Genomic DNA, 17,090 nt, shown 5'->3' with positions numbered 1-17,090 from the left:
GAGGCGCTACGCGCGGAGCTGCTTCCGCCTCGCTACGTGTCATGGCGGCGGTCACGTGATCACGCAGGGCGCCGCCACCACCGAGAACCGGCTGTAGCGCCCGGGCGGGGATAGCTCGTCTCCTCTGGGCCTCGCCGCTCCCGGCAGAAGGGTACCGGGTGAGTAGCAGGGCTCCCGCAGGTCTCCCGCCCTTCGTCAGCCGCTAGCGGAAGCGGCGGTGGGGCTTTTGCGGCGTGGGCCCGCTGCTGGAGCGTGCGGCCTGGCCGGCCTTACGCCTCCGGTGTCGTCGGGGCGGTGAACAATGAGCGGGGCTCTGCCGGCGGGCCGCCGTGCTGCCGGGGGGCGGTGCCCAGGGCGCTCCATTATCTGACCGAGCGCATCTCGTGTGGGCCGGGCAGCGAGCACGGCCTGCCCGCGCTGGGAACGGTTGTGTGACCCGCGAGGTAAGCAGCAAGCAGCTGGGCAGGCACAAAGAGGTCACAGACAATGAACTTTCTCGTCCCTCCATAAGGCCTGGGCTCTAGGAGATGCGGCAGGACGTTGCTTTTTCAGCAGGCCTCTTGGGTTTCAGCTAAGCTGTGTTGTGTTCTAGAATAGAGAATTTACAGCCCCAAAAAGGATCAGGCTGGAGAGGTTCCAAGGGGGTTTGCAGTCCAGCATCGGCTGTGGAGTCAGAGCAGGGTGCTCAGGGCTTCACCCTCTTATATCCTGAAAACCCGTAACACACATCCTTCAGTGTCACATGTCCATATGTTTTTAACACCTCCAATATAATGACGTCAATGAATTGAGATACAGCCGTGTAACAATTAGATGAACACAGTGGAATGGTGATAAAGGAGGTGTAATGACAAAGGGACTAGTGCAATGGAAAGTGACAAAGGAAAGATGCTCAGCGGTCTCTAAAGATCCAGGCTTGCAGGGAAAAACTCCACAAGGGAGGGATCTCCCACCAGAGATCCTTCCCCCAGTGGCAGTCAGCCCTTAAATGGTCTAAGAGAGGCACAGCCAGGCTCCACCCTTCCAGTCACCCAGCTGAATTGCCTTCACCTGTGCTCCCAGGGCTGACCTGGTCCTTTCTCCAGGTGCTCAATCAGTAGCTCAGGCCATGACTCAACAGTTTCCATACAACCTGTAAATATGGGAAATATTTAACCTTACACAGACAGTAACAACTGTTTTGAGTAAGAAAGTATGCAGTAATATAGAGCAAAAGTATAGCTTTTTTTGCTCTCATAGAAATAGTTACCCTATAGAAAATAGGTACTCCAAGTGGAATTCTAAAACTAAGCATATGGGTGGTGAAGGCTCAATGTTTCAAACAGAAAAAAAACGTTTAGCATAATTGTATATGTGAGCTTTCAAATTATTTTATTTTCTGATTGTTTGCACTTGAAATGCATTTTTATGAACTGAGAAACACCTCAGCTGTGTGTGTTCTTACAGCTGCTTGTTTCTTTCCAGGCTTTAGATTTGGTGTAAACAACATTACAGGAGGAAAATGACACACTGGTTTCATCGCAACCCTTTGAAGGCTACAGCTCCTGTTCAGTTCAATTATTATGGGGTAGCTACCACTCCAGCTTCATCTAAGATTTGCAAGTAAGCGTGCTTGTAATCAACTTCAGCCTTTCTCTGTTTGGAGGATGTCTATAAAAGTAACGGTTATTCTCCTAACTTCATTTTGAAGATAACTAGAAGTAGTGTGTAGGCTGAGAGACAACAAAACACTGATAGCACTGAACAAAGAAGGAATTATCCAGTTTTCAAGTTTCTTACTGTATAGCAAGGCCTATTGTAATAATATAGAGGCAAAAGACTAAACATTTCTTTGTCTTTCTGGTGACTGGGCATTCTTCTGCAAAAGATTACTCTGTAACTGAATAAGACATGAATGTTCTATTGTAGTCAGGAATATAAGGAAAAGAAATCACACTTTATTTTGCAGATTTATTCTTATCTCTTCATATGCTCACCCCATTCTTATGGTGATGAATGCTCCTACTTGTTACTGTTCTTTCTTCCACTTGCACCTAACCTCTCGGTAGATAAAGGAATATTCGTTTTAGTCTGTGATAAAACTTATAGATAGTCATTAATTTATTTGCTGTTATTCAATGCTATCTGTCCATAATGGATTGTGCTTTTAACAAAGAAAAATCAACCTTACATATCCAGAGGTGAAAGGAAGATTTTTTTATATTTATTGGCATCTTCCTTTCAGAGTACCTTTCCTTGTGTTAAGGTAGCTGACTTGAATGCTTATTTTAACTTCCCTAGCCAAAAGGATGGTGGTAACACAGGATGGTTCAACAGCATGTTCTTTGGTAGAGCTTCTTAGTTTTCTTCTTTTTTCCCTTCCCCATCCAGTGATTTGAGGTTATCTCGAACACGACTGCTGGAGCTGTTTACAGACTTGAGTTGTAATCCAGAGATGATGAAGAATGCAACTGACTTGTACTTTTCGCTCTTGCAAGGTAGGAACATGCAGAACTGCTAATAAATCAAGTATGTAGTCTGAGTTTTAATAATGCTTCTCTGAACACGTGTTGAACTAATCTTATGTGAAACTCTACACTTCTCAGGAAGGAGAATATTTTTGTGGGTTCTGTGCTTGATGCCAGTCACAGACACTTGCTACACCCTCTGTGCAAGTTTCAGTGTCCTTTTTCACCCTCAGTAGAAAGCATTGGTTGGCTTATCCTCTTGCTTTTATCCTCATTCTTCTTCCCATCAGAGGAGAAAGTGTCATTTCTTACACTGTGAATTGCTCTTGAAGTATAAATTGAATCTATGATTTAGTTAATAAGAGTCACTCTTCAGTGTAAACTCCTTTATCTAATACTAGGTAATAGAACTTGTTGCAAATATACTTCTGCTCTTTATCTTAGGTATGTCCCTAGGTTCTTATTTTCAGTAGTTGCTATATTCCCTTGAAACCCTCTTTCTACCAATGCTTTGATAACTCTCTCAGCAATGTTTTTTGAAAACTCTCAAACAAGTTACTTAGGATCAAATTTACAGGCATCAGATGATTGATGAAAACTCAGTTATCCTTCAGTCTGTGGAAAGGAAAGCAGCTCAAGTTGGCATAGTTTCCTCTGTCTCTCTAGTGGTGTAAGTTAATGAAATATTATAGATAAAAGCAAGATAACAGACAAAGTTACTGCATATAAGATTCAGAATTTCTTCAGGAGAACATGCTTTGTCACTAAAATTTCTTGTACATAATGTATAAGAAATAGATATACAGATAGTATATCCAGGAGCTTGGCTGATATAATTATTATATTGGAATAGGAAAAAAAAAGACACTCACCTTATCCTGGGCTCACAAAATAGACTCCTGTGGAGTAGATCTCCAGAGAGATCCTTCCCCACTGGCAGTCAGCTCTTAAATGGGTCCAGGAGAGGTGCAGCCAGGCTCCACCCCTTCCTGCAGCACAGGTGAATTGCCTTCACCTGTGCTCCCGTGGCTGACTCATTGCTCACCTCAGGTGGTCAATCAGAGGTTCAGGCTGTGATTCAGCAGCCCCATACAACATAAAAAAAGTATTTTCTTTCCCTGTAAATCTGTGACAGAACCTAGAATTAATTATAACCCAAATAGCTGCTGTTGCAATTCTTGAGTTCTTAAAATCTGTAAGACTGACCAGACCCAAATCAGTCTGTCTCCTTCTGGGATTTCCTGCTAGGATCTGAACATCTATCATGAGCTCTGTAACTGTTGAGTCGTGGCCTGAACCACTGATTGGGCACCAGGGAAAGGATCCGGTCAGCCCTGGGAGCACAGGTGAAGGCAATTCAGCTGTGTGACTGGAAGGGGTAAAGCTGGGCTGCACCTCTCTTAGACCCCTCTTTAAGGGCTGACTGCCACTGGAGAAGGATCTCTGGTTGGAGATGCCTCTGTAGTTAAACTTTCTCCTATGAACCTGGAACCTTTTGATACGGGTGAGCAACCTTCTTCCCTTCCTTTATAGCATCTCTCTCTTGTGTCAGTCCTTTTGTCATCACACCTTTGTCGTAATGCCTTTCCTGTTGTATTGAACTGTCTAATTGCTACAAGGTCTATCTCACTGATGCCCACTTTCTGGGTGGTTGGATGTATAGAAGCAATTTCTTGTAGCCCGGGAGGTAGGCTAGCTGGTGATTGTGTAAATCCATGCTTGTAAGTCTTTTTCTCTCTACTTGTTGACCAGACAGCTTTTCCTGGACTTTACTTATCATTGTTACAGTAGCAGGGAGCAGCAGTAAGCATCCTGTGCTCAGCTCAGTCAAACTCCTAGCTAGTCATGGTACATGCAAGGTTATTCTTGAGCTATGAAGACTTGCTGGGTTGAAGACCTGCAACCTCACCTAATGAAAGATGCCCTTGCCCACAGTATAGATGATATTTTAAAGATCTCCAACCCAAACCATTCCCTGATTCTGTAAGCTGGTAACCTGGTGTGCAAAGATTTTCTTCTGGTAACCAGTTTTTATTTTTCAAGTCTTATTCTCAAGATACTGAAGAATAGAAGTCTCAGGAGGTAATATGCGTTTTGAGCAGTACAGCAATAAACACTCCTTTATCTATATTCTCACCAATTCTTGTTCCTTCATTACTTCTTTCTGTTCTTTATTTTGAAATTGGCTGTCAGTGCTGTTTTGTTTAAATTATTTTATTTTATTGTATAGGTTTTATCCTTTCACTGGATGACTCTTCCCAAGAATGCAAACTGCGATATATTCAGAATTTCAAGTGGACAGACACATTACAGGGACATGTTCCATGGTATGTGTGCTTTTATGATTGTGTGGTATACAGTTATTTTCTTTTGGTCTATTACATGTGTGTACGTATCACAGCACAGATGAATTAAAATTTGAACGTGTAACAGAACTTTGGACACGAGGTAGTTTCCAACAACTTGTTGCTTTGCATTTTTTCTAATTGCCATACTGTAATAGATGTTCTGAAGCATCTGTTGGCTTTATGTGGAGGTATGGTAGTGCTTGTTAATGATAAAATACCCCACTGTTTTTTAGTTTGTAAACAAAGTATATCTGCAGTTGGCTAGCGCAGTGCAAAAAACAATCCAAGTATGAAAGCACAGTTTACTGCATTTAAAACTTTTTCATTTGGCACCACTGTCTTCTAAATGTTTTATTGATGTCCAGATGATGATCAAGGTCTGACTTTTGTTCTTTTCCTCTGAAAGTCCTAGTATATATACTTCTAGTGCAAACAAAAAAGCAGCTGTTTTAAGTAGGAATGTAGATCTGGAGAGAATCTTCTGGATTACTCAATCGTCTCTTGATATCATAGGAAATCATGTTGTGTAATTATGCTTACAAATCTGTCATGCTTTATTTAGAAGTTGTGCTTCACTTCCTCAAAGCTTCTATTACTCTTGGAAGACAGTCTGCTGGTCAGAATTTTGTCATGGATGTAGACATTTGTTCTGATGCTAGTATTATTCTCCCCACCCTCACACCTTTCTTTTCAATGATCAGTACCTAAACTGCATTGAATTTAGGATTGCAAGTTGCAGTCTTTTCAAAGGCCACGTTGAGGGTGGTGAGACACTGGCTCAGGTTGCCCAGAGAGGTTTTGAATGCTTCCTCCCTGGAGGCATTTAAGGCCAGGTTGGATGGGGCTGTGAGCAACCTGGTCTAGAGGGAGGTGTCCCTGCCTATAGCAGGGGGTTGGAACTACATGCTCTTAAAGGTCCCAAACCATTCTGTGATTCTATGATTCTGCATTTTTAGCTTTGGAAACTTCCTGCTAGTTGTGCATGCCAGTTGACTGCAGTTATATAAATACTTGCAATAACATTCACTGGAAAGAGATGTAATGGATTCTGACTTATTAACTTAGCAGCTACAACTTTTAAAAGTAGACATTCCAGAGCAAGGCTTTCCACAAAATGTGCAATTAAAAAAAGGAGGAAAAAAAAAAAAAAGAAAAAATGTCAGCCACACCCAAAACTAAACAAATCTCAAGTTACTGTTTTAAAATAAAAGTTCCCCAGTGGTATGGGTAGGCATCTGAACATGGGAAGTTAAAATTATGAACTCTTAAAGGGAATAAGTAAAAACTGAAGTGTCTTCTAGGCAGTCCAGCAAGTAGAAATGTCTGAATTGGGAATTGTTGGCTTGTGGAGAGGAATGCCCACCTCTGCTGAAAACTATCAGCAGAGAGAGGTTTGTCAGAACAAAATGGGAAACATTGAATTGTTTGAGCGGGTTGTTCTCTCATATTTTTCTCTCTTTAGTGCCCAGCAGGATGCAGTATTTGAGCTGGTTTCCATGGGTTTTAATGTAGCTCTGTGGTACACAAAATATGCATCAAGACTCGCTGGTAAAGAAGAGTAAGTGTTTTTCTTTTCTTAGTTATTGTATTGCAGCAATATTCCAGTAAAAATCAGTAGGTTCAGAATTTTGACTGCTATAGTTCATGTGCAGTGGAGATGGGAGGAGTCCAAGGAGATAGTTAATCTTCATTCGTGTGCCTTTAACATCAAAATGCTCTTCAGTCACTTCTTTTGATGGACAAATAGCATTGATATCATTAGGCTATGGCATAGAGAAAGTGTCAACTTTGTGTAAACCCCTCATCCTTCCTGCTCTAGATACCTAACTACAAAGTTCAGATTCTTAAAATCACTGTTCTGCTGACTCTCAGTCCCATAGATTTTTAACACTTTGTCTTTCAACACTAAGGCTCCCTTCTACTTTAAAGCCATATGTTTCTTTTTCTTTCTGTTCCTTTTTCAAGTGAGTTATATTTGATTTTTTTTTTTAAATGTCTGAACACTATACGAAGCTTTCTGATATGAGAGTAATGCAGCGCTGGGGAAAGTTACTTAGTTACAAGTTACAGGGGACTCTCCATTTAAGTTTCAAGATTCAGGTAGACAAAGCCCTAGCTGGCCTGATCAGCTGTTGGCTGTAATCCTGTTCCAAAGCTGGAGGTGACACTAAATGACACTTAGGTCTTTCCCAACTAAAATGTCAATGATTCATTCTATATTTTGTCCTTTCTTAGTATAACAGAAGATGAAGCAAAAGATGTTCACAGAAGCCTGAAGATAGCAGCTGGGATTTTTAAGCATTTGAAGGTAGAAAAACTGTCTTTGCCAGTTCTTTGAGTACTTTTTGTCTTAGAAAAACTTTTGCTTTTCTGATGAGGTTACAAAGTAAATATCTCAGACTGCCTGGATTATTCATGGAAGAGAAGTGTGTTAATGTATTTTGCTGTCGCTCAATCCCTTTTTCCCAGTGGAAGAGTAGTCAGTCTGTCTACCTTCTAGTGCCTACAACAGTGCAGCCAGCTGGTTAGGGCCTTCACTGAGTGTTCTATCATTTTAAGAATAAAGGATGTGCTTTGCATTGACAACAGTGATATTGAGCCTAAACTGAATTAGAGGCTTGCTTTCTACTTAGGAATGTCATATTCCAAAATTGATTACACCTGTAGAAAAAGGAAGAGATTTGGAACCTCGACTTATAGATTCTTACATCATCCAGTGCCAAGCTGAAGCTCAAGAAGGTATCTTCAAATATACTTTTTTACTGGGGTGGGAAGTGACAGCTTTTGTCTGTGGGTATCTGTGATGTTGTGCAGTCTGTTTTGCAGCAATGCTGGGTTTTTTTCCTTCTACTGAAGTTCTTTGTCTTAGTAAGGAGGGTTGCTTTTAATGAAGCATAAATTACAAATATAGAGGAAATGTCCCAAATCAGTCTGATACTACAGATTTAATTGGGAAGAACTTATGTGCAACATTCCTTTCCTTTTTTTTTTTCTTCCCTCATCTTTTATGCAGTCTCCTCTGTGCTTGCCTGACATAAATTCCCTGTCCTTTTTCTTTAAAATATTTGCAGTTCACTGCTTAGGTTTTAGACTAACAGTTTTTCCAGCTTTCCCATTAGCTTGCTGTTGGTCTGTTCAAGAAACAGACCATCTTCATCCTGCAGCTTGAACATAATATTTGTTTTCTGCTCATATAGGAGTTTTAAAGTGCTCAATGCCTCCACTAACTTGGAGTGATGTTTTCAATTAGGCTTTATACCATAGTGTGGGATTCTTTTTCAGTGACAATTGCTCGGGCTATTGAGCTGAAACACAATCCAGGTCTAATAGCTGCCCTTGCTTATGAGACGGCTAACTTCTACCAAAAAGCTGGTAAGTGTCTTGTTTTGTATCCTTAGTGATTTGGTGTATGTGTTATTGCCAGCAGACATGCTTCAACTGCTAGTTAATAGCAAAATTAATGCTATTTCTCTTCGTGTATTTAGTTTTCTATTTAGTGCATTTATGGCTTCAGGTAGCGCTGTAACAAACGCGTTCTGTTAAGAGCTTTTCTTTTGGGGATAATGGATAATCTTGTTCTGTAGTTAGTGGTGGAGAACTGTGTTGAGCTGTCTTTGGGCAGTGAAGCATGATGCAGGCTGTCAACCCTGTAGTGGATTAATTGTATACATCTGCACAGAGGAGCAAGCTGATCTGTGGCCTTGTGAGGACGAGTTGCAAAAGTGCAAACGTTTGTGAGTCGATATGCGAAGGAGAATGCTGTAATGTATGTAGGTACCTGTAGTCACTTTGTGAAATTGACCTAAGGAGCCAACTTTGAAGTGCTGCATAAAGATTCTTAGTAAAATTAACTTTCCAAGCTCAGTGGACAGCTCTTTCAGGGATTCTAGGAATAACTGCATGATAGCTCAGTAAACTGCATGCTTCTGTTTTTCTGGTAGCTCCTCTGTGTTTCTGCAGGAATAATTTGTCATTGATTTCCAGCCACTCTGTAGTTAAGGTCTGTTGCTAAGCTTATGAATTCTGACCTTTGAGTGGAGCTAGGGGGTATTTCCTTTTTGAAAATGTTTTAAACTGTAACTTTACATGCATATTTTCAGATCAAACATTATCCAGTTTGGATCCAACCTATGCAGGTAAATGGAGGAAGTACTTAAACTTGAAGTCCTGTTTCTATATGGCTTACGTAAGTACTTCATTGATGTAATTCACTGTTTTCAAAGTTGTCTGTGTGCTGGATTGAGAGTGGGATTTGCATATTGCCTTGACTTTATTTCCATGCTGTGAAGAAACACTGTGTAGTGTTGGTAGCATTTAAAGTGTTTCTGCTGAGCCAGGTGAAATTTCCTCACTGTGGAGTTTATTGTGACCTTTGAAGCAGATCAGATTGAGTGTAGTATTAGTTTTCCATTATATGTATCAAAATATGATTCTAGGCATAATTCAGAGCTGCTCATCTTTTCTGAAAGTTCTGAAGGAAACTGCATCAAATGTGAAGTGCCATTCCAAGTACTGTCCTTTTCGACACGACTGATTTGTTAGTATAGTAGCAGCCAGATCATCAGCTGCTCAGTGTGCTGGTTACTTCCTGTAGCCTGTCACAGCACATGTGGTAGAGTTGGAATCGAAAGTTTTGAGAGTCTTTGTAAACTTACTGGAGTTCCTTCTCACCCTTAGATGGGGTTTAATGCTGCACGCTGATACAGTGAAACAGACTTGAACTAGACTGTACACTGCTACTTGTGGTTTGAAAGCCTCCGTGAAGCTCCAGGCTGCTCATGGCTAGACTTGAGACATCTTGCTTTAGACCCAGCTCAAGAGTTTGCATTGAATTGTGTTGGTCAAAGTAAATGTACTTAGTCATCAGTGAGTGCTGCTTTGCCTTACATTCCCAAATTGTCAGCTGTCTGCAGGGAATGGCAGCTTCAAAGACAGCCAACTTGATGTAAGGAAGGACAGAAGTGAATTGATGTGGGAAGTGCCTGGTGACACTGATAACAATTTTGTCCTCTCTCATTAGGCTTACTGTTACCATGGTCAAACTTTACTGGCCAGTGATAAGTGTGGGGAAGCAATTAGATCTCTTCAAGAATCAGAAAAATGTAAGTGTGACTGAGACTGGATTATAGGATCTGACGGCATGCCCCCTTCATTTTTCTGTGTTGTGGGGTATTTTGTTTCTTATAAACTTAAGCTTTTATCTTTTACCTGGTTAAAATCCAGCATACAAATCCAGTGATACTGTTTGTACTGTATCGTGTAGAGCAGGTGGCTTTTTCTTTTGTATCCCAGTGGCCTGCACTGCTTAACTTTACCACAACGTGTAAAGATGCTCAAGTAATCCAATTAAAAACTTTTTTAAATAGTCAAAAAAAGTAGAGTAAGAACAAGTAAAATTGGATTAATTGTGGTAAAACAGATACTGAGTTTATTCATTGTGCCTGCTGTTCAGAGAAGAGTGCTTCTTTTCCAACTCCATATTAATGATTGTTTATTTTTTGAATGTCTGCTCTGCATGGATACCTTCCTATCTATTCTTGTTCTCTACAGTGTTGCACAGTTTTCAAGCTTACTGTTGCATTGTGCCCCAAAAGTAAGAATGTTTCCCTGCTTCTCTCCACTCAAAAAACTTTTTTTTTTCTTTTCTGTTCTTAGTCATTTTTTGGATGCAGTAAATCTTGGCTGGAAGTGCTGCCTTTTAGTTTATTTTTGTTTCTGAGAAGCAAGAAGACTGAATGGAGTCTGATGTCTCTTAAAACTCAAGCAGTGTAGATCAGAACAGTCATTTAAGACACTCGTGTAACTGATTTTTATTACATTTCTTTCCTGCACAGTTTTTGCTAAGGCTGAGGCATTGTGCAAAGAATATGGAGAAACCAAAGGGCCTGGGACTACTGCCAAGCCTTCTGGACATCTCTTCTTTAGAAAATTAGGAACTTTGATTAAGAACACGCTTGAAAAATGCCAGAGAGAGAATGGATTCATGTAAGTAATTTGGGATTGGTGCAATACTCTGTATGGCCTGTTAATATCTTATCTGCTGTCTTGTTGCTGATATTCTTCAGGATACAATAGTAAATGTTATTTTCCAATTCTTATACTGTGATGGAGCATAAGATGTAGTTTGCAGAATTGCAGTTTTCTTTGTGTTTTTTTTTTTTTTTTTCTTCCCCTCTTGCCAGACTTGTATGGGTCTGTGCTACCACTCTGGCTGTGTAGGTTGGACTGACATACTGGCGAGGTTAAGCTTGCTTTCTTCCTTTGTTCCACAGCCACTTTGTTCCTTTTCCTTCTGCACAGGAGAAAGTCCTGCAGCTGTTGCTGTGTTGCTTTAGTGCCCTCTTCTCTGGTGATGGGATCTAGTAGACAGAAGAGAACAGAGGGAAAATTGACGAGACTGGTGGCTGATTCTGATTTGCTAGTGGGAAGACAAAACAGTCCTGCCTTCCATGAGGAAGATATCGGGAGCTATTATTAGGAGCCTTCCATGAGGAAGATATTAAGATATTAGGAGCTTTCAAAGTCTAATTAATACTATCAATAAAACTCTGTCAGCTCATGCTCCTTTCAAGAAGGAGTTTGGTAATGGCTTAAAATAGTAAGATTAGTTTGGCTTTAGAATTATCTTGATGACTTCTTTCTCCTTTTCTCTTCTCTTATAAATATAGTATCTACAGTTGGCTCATTCCTCTTTTTACAGTACTTGAACACCGGTGTGGTAGGGGAATTGACTGAACAAAAAGGATTGTCAAGTGTGTCAAACTGCAAATAGGAAAGGAAACTAGATACTCAGGAGCTGTTGAGGGTGATATACCTGCCACAGAGCCCTGCCACAGCACAGGAGCTAAGGTAGCACGTAACAGTAATAGTTGGTTTTCAGCTATTGTTAGTTTGCCTAGGGTAGTTTTATACCTTCATTCAGGCTTTGCATTGTATCAAGTCTTTGTGAGTGTTGCAGTGTTGCTGCTAATATGCAGTGTAGCACACTAAGGTTGGTCTTGCAGTAGTGGAGAAAAAGAGCTGCCTTCATTTTTCTTCGGAAATATTTTCAGATTTTTTTTTTTTCAACATCTTTCTGGTCAAAAGGTGCTCTTCTCACTGAAGTGCTGGGAATGATGGGTGCGAAGCAGGAAAGAACCCACCTGGCTCTTTGGGGATGAACAAAGAAGGAACTGCTTTTGTTGCAAATCTTGCTGACAGTGCACGCTGGATGATGCCTTCATGAAACAAAATGAGTGTAGTGCTGTGAAAAAACCTGAATTGTTTTTCTTTAGTACTGCAAATGAAACTTTCAGAGAGAATGTGTTGTTTCCAATACGTTGCTGTATTCTATTACAGCTATTTTCAGAAGGTGCCTGCAGAGGCTCCCCAGCTGGAACTGAAAGCAAACTATGGCTTAGTAGAGCCTGTTCCTTTTGAATTTCCTGCCTTGAATGCACACTGGACTCCTGAAACACTTGCTGCATTTGATCTTACCAAGAGACCAAAGGATGACACTGTAAGAATCTTATATATTTTTTTCTATTAGCTTTATTCTGTCTATAGTAAATTACTATTTTAGTCTTGTATAATGTTTCCCACCTCAGTAGGAAAAGACTTAGATGCATGGCTACCACCTGAGCTCGTGAGCTTCCCCTGTGCAAGGAGACGAGTTGGTTAACCCCTCTGCCACACTAGCAGCTACTGGAGAATGGGGTTATGTTTTTCTAAGTCCTGAATGAAAAGAAATTCTCCAATGTATGTAAGGTGCTGAGATGATATGGCAGAGAATGTTATAGAGCAATCCTTTTAAGAAAATGATTCATTGAAAGATGCTGAAATAGTCAGTATTTGGTTTTCTTCCCTTGTCTTTGCTCAAAGTCTTAAGCCTTAAAAAGAGGGAGAGCTGTTAGATGAGGGTGTGTAAGTTAGCACTGCTTGAATGCTGTGGAGACCCAGCGGTTTGTACTTGTGGTATTTTTCTTTTTCTTGTTTGCAGGCTAAACCAAAACCAGATGAAGAAGTAAAGCCTCTGAAGGAACCAGATATAAAGCCTCAAAAAGACAGTGGATGCCAGATTTCTTAAGTGCCATAGGTGCTTTGAATTCACTTTAAGACTGTATTAATTGGACTCTGGAGCTTTTATTCCTGATCTCCCTTTTTCTGGATCTTCTTTTTTTTAATTTGGAAGACTAAATGGTTTACTTTTGTTAGTATCCATCTATCTTGCTTAAGAATGTGACGCATTTCTAGCAGTTTATTTATATCTGACTTATTTTTTTGTTTTAGTGGGGTATCATAGAATGAATGGGCTTAAATGTTCCTCTTGTGCCTCTAGAGAGTTTCTTTTTGTGGGTTTCTATCCACAAGCAGCAAAGGAAATATCACAATTGTAATGCTTGAGGATTTTCCATTAAAATATATGCTATATAATGTCACATTCTGCAAACAAAAGTTTGCATGAGCAGTTACATTTATTCAGGTTTTTCATACAGGCTTAGCATCTTGCCATGTTACAATTTACTTAATTGCAGTGAGTGAAGAAAATACAGGTTTGTATTTAACACTCCAGTGGTATTTCACAAGACTTGGAAAACCTTAAGTTTTGCATAATTGGAGCACAATGTATATTCTTCTGAAACTGAGCCTCTGTTCTTTCCTCTCTAGATTAAGGTTCTTGTATAAGAATTTGTGATGAGACACTTTAGCTTGTATGTCCTTAAATTAAAATCCTTTACTATCACATTGTATGTGAAAGTAATGCAGCAAGTAATAAGTAAATACTTGAAAGTGATGCATTGCAACATCATACATTCGTAACTTTTGAATTTTTAAAGTGCTGGTAACTTTGAAAGCTGCAGATATTTGAAATCTCCTGACACTAGAAAAGCTCAGTTTGAATATATGGAGCTGTAATGCATAAGGCAGTAGAATGGTAACTAAGGTGCTGTGTTTCCATTCAGGTAATGTCTAAAAGAAGCTGTTAAGATAACAGGTGAGATTAGGTGAATTGCTGAAAGAACAGCTGGGAAACCAAGCTCTAGATTTCCTTTATGCTATGTGAAAACAGTGCTGTATCTCAATTTTTGCAGTAGTGCACTGAAGTCAGCTCCTTTTGAAGAGATTTTGCAGAAAGCCAAGCTCAGTCAAGACTGAGAAAGTATTTTGCAGAACTTGCTTTTTCTGTATCTGCCTACTGTGGAAAATGTGATAGCATTCTTTAGTACTGAGCACTCAACACCACCCATGTCAACAAAACTTTCCAATTTGTTGTAAGAGGAAAAAAAAAAACAGTGCATGTATTGAAGTGAGAGCCTTGCAGTCTCTAGCTACTAGTTACTGCATTTCACTCTACCTGAGAAGGAAACTGAATTTGAGAATGTTCCTGTTTCAGGAAAACATGATGGCATGTGCACTTAACATGACGTGTGCTGTAAAAATGTTCTTTGCATTGTACTGTCTGGATTGGTTCTCTTTCCACTGTGGCGTAATTCAGTTTTGTTTTTTTTCTTTTTTTTTTTTTTTTTAGTTTTCAACATTCCATTGGACCAGTGTAGCTTAGTTTGCAGAGCTGGAGCATAGCTCCTTGAAGGCCTGTGGAACTAAAACCTTGTGATGAGGTTAATATGAGCCCCAAGACTCTTCCCATGGTAATGGACCCGACTGTAGAATTCATTGCTGTAAAAGGCAGAGAGGGTCTAATACTATTATTGTGGTGAATCAAATGCAGAACTTGCACTTTCCATTGATAGATTTTTCTTTCAGCCAGGTCTGTACACAAAAATAAGCATAAAATCAACTGAGTTGCTTCTTTGAAAGAAGTTTCATTTCTTTAAGGACTTACGTAGGTAGAGGATAATAACCATCAAGAAGAATTTACTTCCAAAATAGGTCTATTTTCTTCTAATGCTGCAGAATTAGTTGGGGTATATTTTATGAAGAGTTATTCAGATCTGTTTGTAACTGATTGGCTGAGTTTTTAGATGTCTTGCATTGTTAAAAAACCAGCTTAAATTTTGCCAAAATGGAGTGTGGAGCTATTTTGCCAAAACAGATTTTTAATCCTTCTACAAAGCTTATTACAGCTGTAGTCATCTGCATTTGCTTAGCCTGCTCCCTTTAAGGATCAAGATACAGTAAACTCCATTTCAAAATTGTGAATTTTTTTTAGTTGCTCATTGTTCTTAAGAAGTCTCTGTGTATCAATATTTATATGTCCCAGCCCAATCAATTTTCTTTTTAGACAGACTGTATTATTCCATTTTTTTTTTCCTTCTCCCCTCCCTCTCCATCTGCTAAGCTCTGTGGCACAGACTTACCTTTGTCTGCTAATGCACATGTAGATGCCAGGGCTTGTTTCCAGTGAGGCTTTGACCATGGGTGTATTTCAGTGTATGAATATCTTGAACAAATCATGACTAAATCATTCCCAAACAGCTGCTTAGGGAAGATTATTTTAAGGACTTGTAATTCTTAATTCCTTGGACGTTTCCTTCAACCAAGTGGTTTGTTTGAATCAAGCTCGTTGTAAATAGTTCAGAGCATAACCAAGTGGATTGTGTCAGATTATGGCATTACTTAAGTCTAGCTGTGAAATTTCTTATGCCATAGCTGTTTTGGTAAATATGATGTAGTAGCTTAAAAATAGACTAATGGAACAAACTAAGTCACTTAACATGTGTTGCTTTTCAAGACAAACTTTGTTTACTCGTAGTTAAAATCCTATGGTGAACTTCGGATAGTTTTGCCCAAGAATAAGGAACTAGAGACTGCTTAGTGTGCAAAGTATAGAGTGTGGCCAACCGGTGAGCAGTTCTCTTTGGTTTTGTTGGATGGTGGCAAGAATTACTGTAAATCTATAGATTGCCTGTTGAATGTGCACAAGAATACAGGTGAATTGACTGAGAGTTTCAGGAAATTTAGAAACTTAGCAGCTGTGTTCCGTCAATTATGATTTCCTTTTGTAATTTTTAAGAGTGAGGTATTTTGAAAGATGACCTTTTAGTATTCTTTTGCTGCAAGAGCCTGCTTGTGTGGCCTCTCTTTGGTTTAGAAGCTCTGCTGATTAAACCTTCAAATGGTGGTGTAAATAGTCTTTATAAACTTGTGCTCGGTCTGAGATAGGACAAAACTGCAACTGAATAAAATACTGAGTGCTGGGCCCTGTACTTCATCCTTTTAAAATGTATTGATTATCTTTAATCTTCTATAAATCAAACTATTGAGCTATCTGTAAGACTTATATTTAAATACCTCTAATACACTTCTTCCATGTTCCACGTTTCTGGTTGAGAGCAGTTAACCTCCACGCAGTATGTGAGACTCCTAGAACTAAAGGACTGCATTTGGCCCTCGGATGCTGATGCCCAACTCCCTTCAATAGAGAAGTTTTGCCTGTCAGCCTAGGGATAATATTTGATCACCTGATGGTTCAGCATGAATAAGTGGTGTGTCTGTAATGATGGTGCTGGTTCATAGTATAAGCAAGAAAACAGATACCTGTATCTGTATAGGATATAGTCACCTTTGCACTTTAGAATTTCTGATCTTGCAATTTTAGTACAATACCATATGATTGTAAATATTTTTCTTCCTGTCCTTTTAATTTGGTTGCACTGATTTCACTACTGTGCTATTGATATGATGTTTATGAGAAACATTACTAAAATGTATTTTTAATTGTCTATGTGTAAAATAAACTCATGAAGCTTATCTCTGTCTTCAGTGTTCATGGAATACAAGAGAAGGCAGTAATCCCTCTATGTTCCATGTAAATTCAGAGTAGCTGAAAGTTTCTCTATATTGGCTGAGGGCTGATACATTACACCTTGTCCCTGCACCTACTATCCAACTCCTATCTAGCCTGAGGTTCCAACATTAACTAAATTCCTGTTTGTGTGTGTTACTTATCCCTTAAAAATAAACTAAAAAGCCATATTTAAGGGTCATTGTGTTATCACAGCAGGTGGTGTCAGATACTCCTTTTAGTGGGTATTTGTTTCTAGATTTAGAGTGTGCAAAATGTAGGTTTTTCCACAGTAGTGGTTGAATTTACTCAAGTCTTCTTCCACTGACAGTGCTCTGAACAAATGTCACCTGGCAGCTGAGGGGCACCTGGATCAGCTCTTGATGTAGGAAGGCCTACCTCCTTTGATGGTTGGGCCCTTGTGGATTTCAATCTACAGCAAGCAAACCTGTACTGTGATCAAACCTCAGTCGAACCAGTTCTGATGAGACTGAACTAAGCAGCATTATTATGTGAAGATGGTCACCATGCAAGCTTCATGGTTTGTAAATTTGTATATAACCTCAAGTT

The 17,090-nt window shown here is 39.7% G+C and overlaps 1 protein-coding gene across 1 annotated transcript; it reads left to right on the top strand.

Annotated features, from left to right (window-relative positions):
• Positions 1–21: 21 nt before the first annotated feature.
• Positions 22–16,486, top strand: BROX (BRO1 domain and CAAX motif containing). Its single transcript, XM_085219194.1, has 13 exons — positions 22–158; positions 1,465–1,602; positions 2,371–2,477; positions 4,678–4,774; positions 6,258–6,353; positions 7,031–7,103; positions 7,429–7,534; positions 8,078–8,167; positions 8,896–8,981; positions 9,816–9,897; positions 10,630–10,780; positions 12,134–12,293; positions 12,774–16,486. Exons 2-13 carry the CDS (start codon positions 1,502–1,504, stop codon positions 12,858–12,860), a joined length of 1,236 nt encoding a protein of 411 aa, XP_085075320.1. The 5' UTR covers positions 22–158; positions 1,465–1,501; the 3' UTR covers positions 12,861–16,486.
• Positions 16,487–17,090: the final 604 nt, after the last annotated feature.

The sequence above is a fragment of the Meleagris gallopavo genome, chromosome 2 (genome assembly GCF_905368555.1).
Source record: "Meleagris gallopavo chromosome 2, MGAL_WU_HG_1.1, whole genome shotgun sequence".
Lineage (NCBI taxonomy): Eukaryota > Metazoa > Chordata > Aves > Galliformes > Phasianidae > Meleagris > Meleagris gallopavo.
This window is presented reverse-complemented; position numbering and strand designations above follow the sequence as displayed.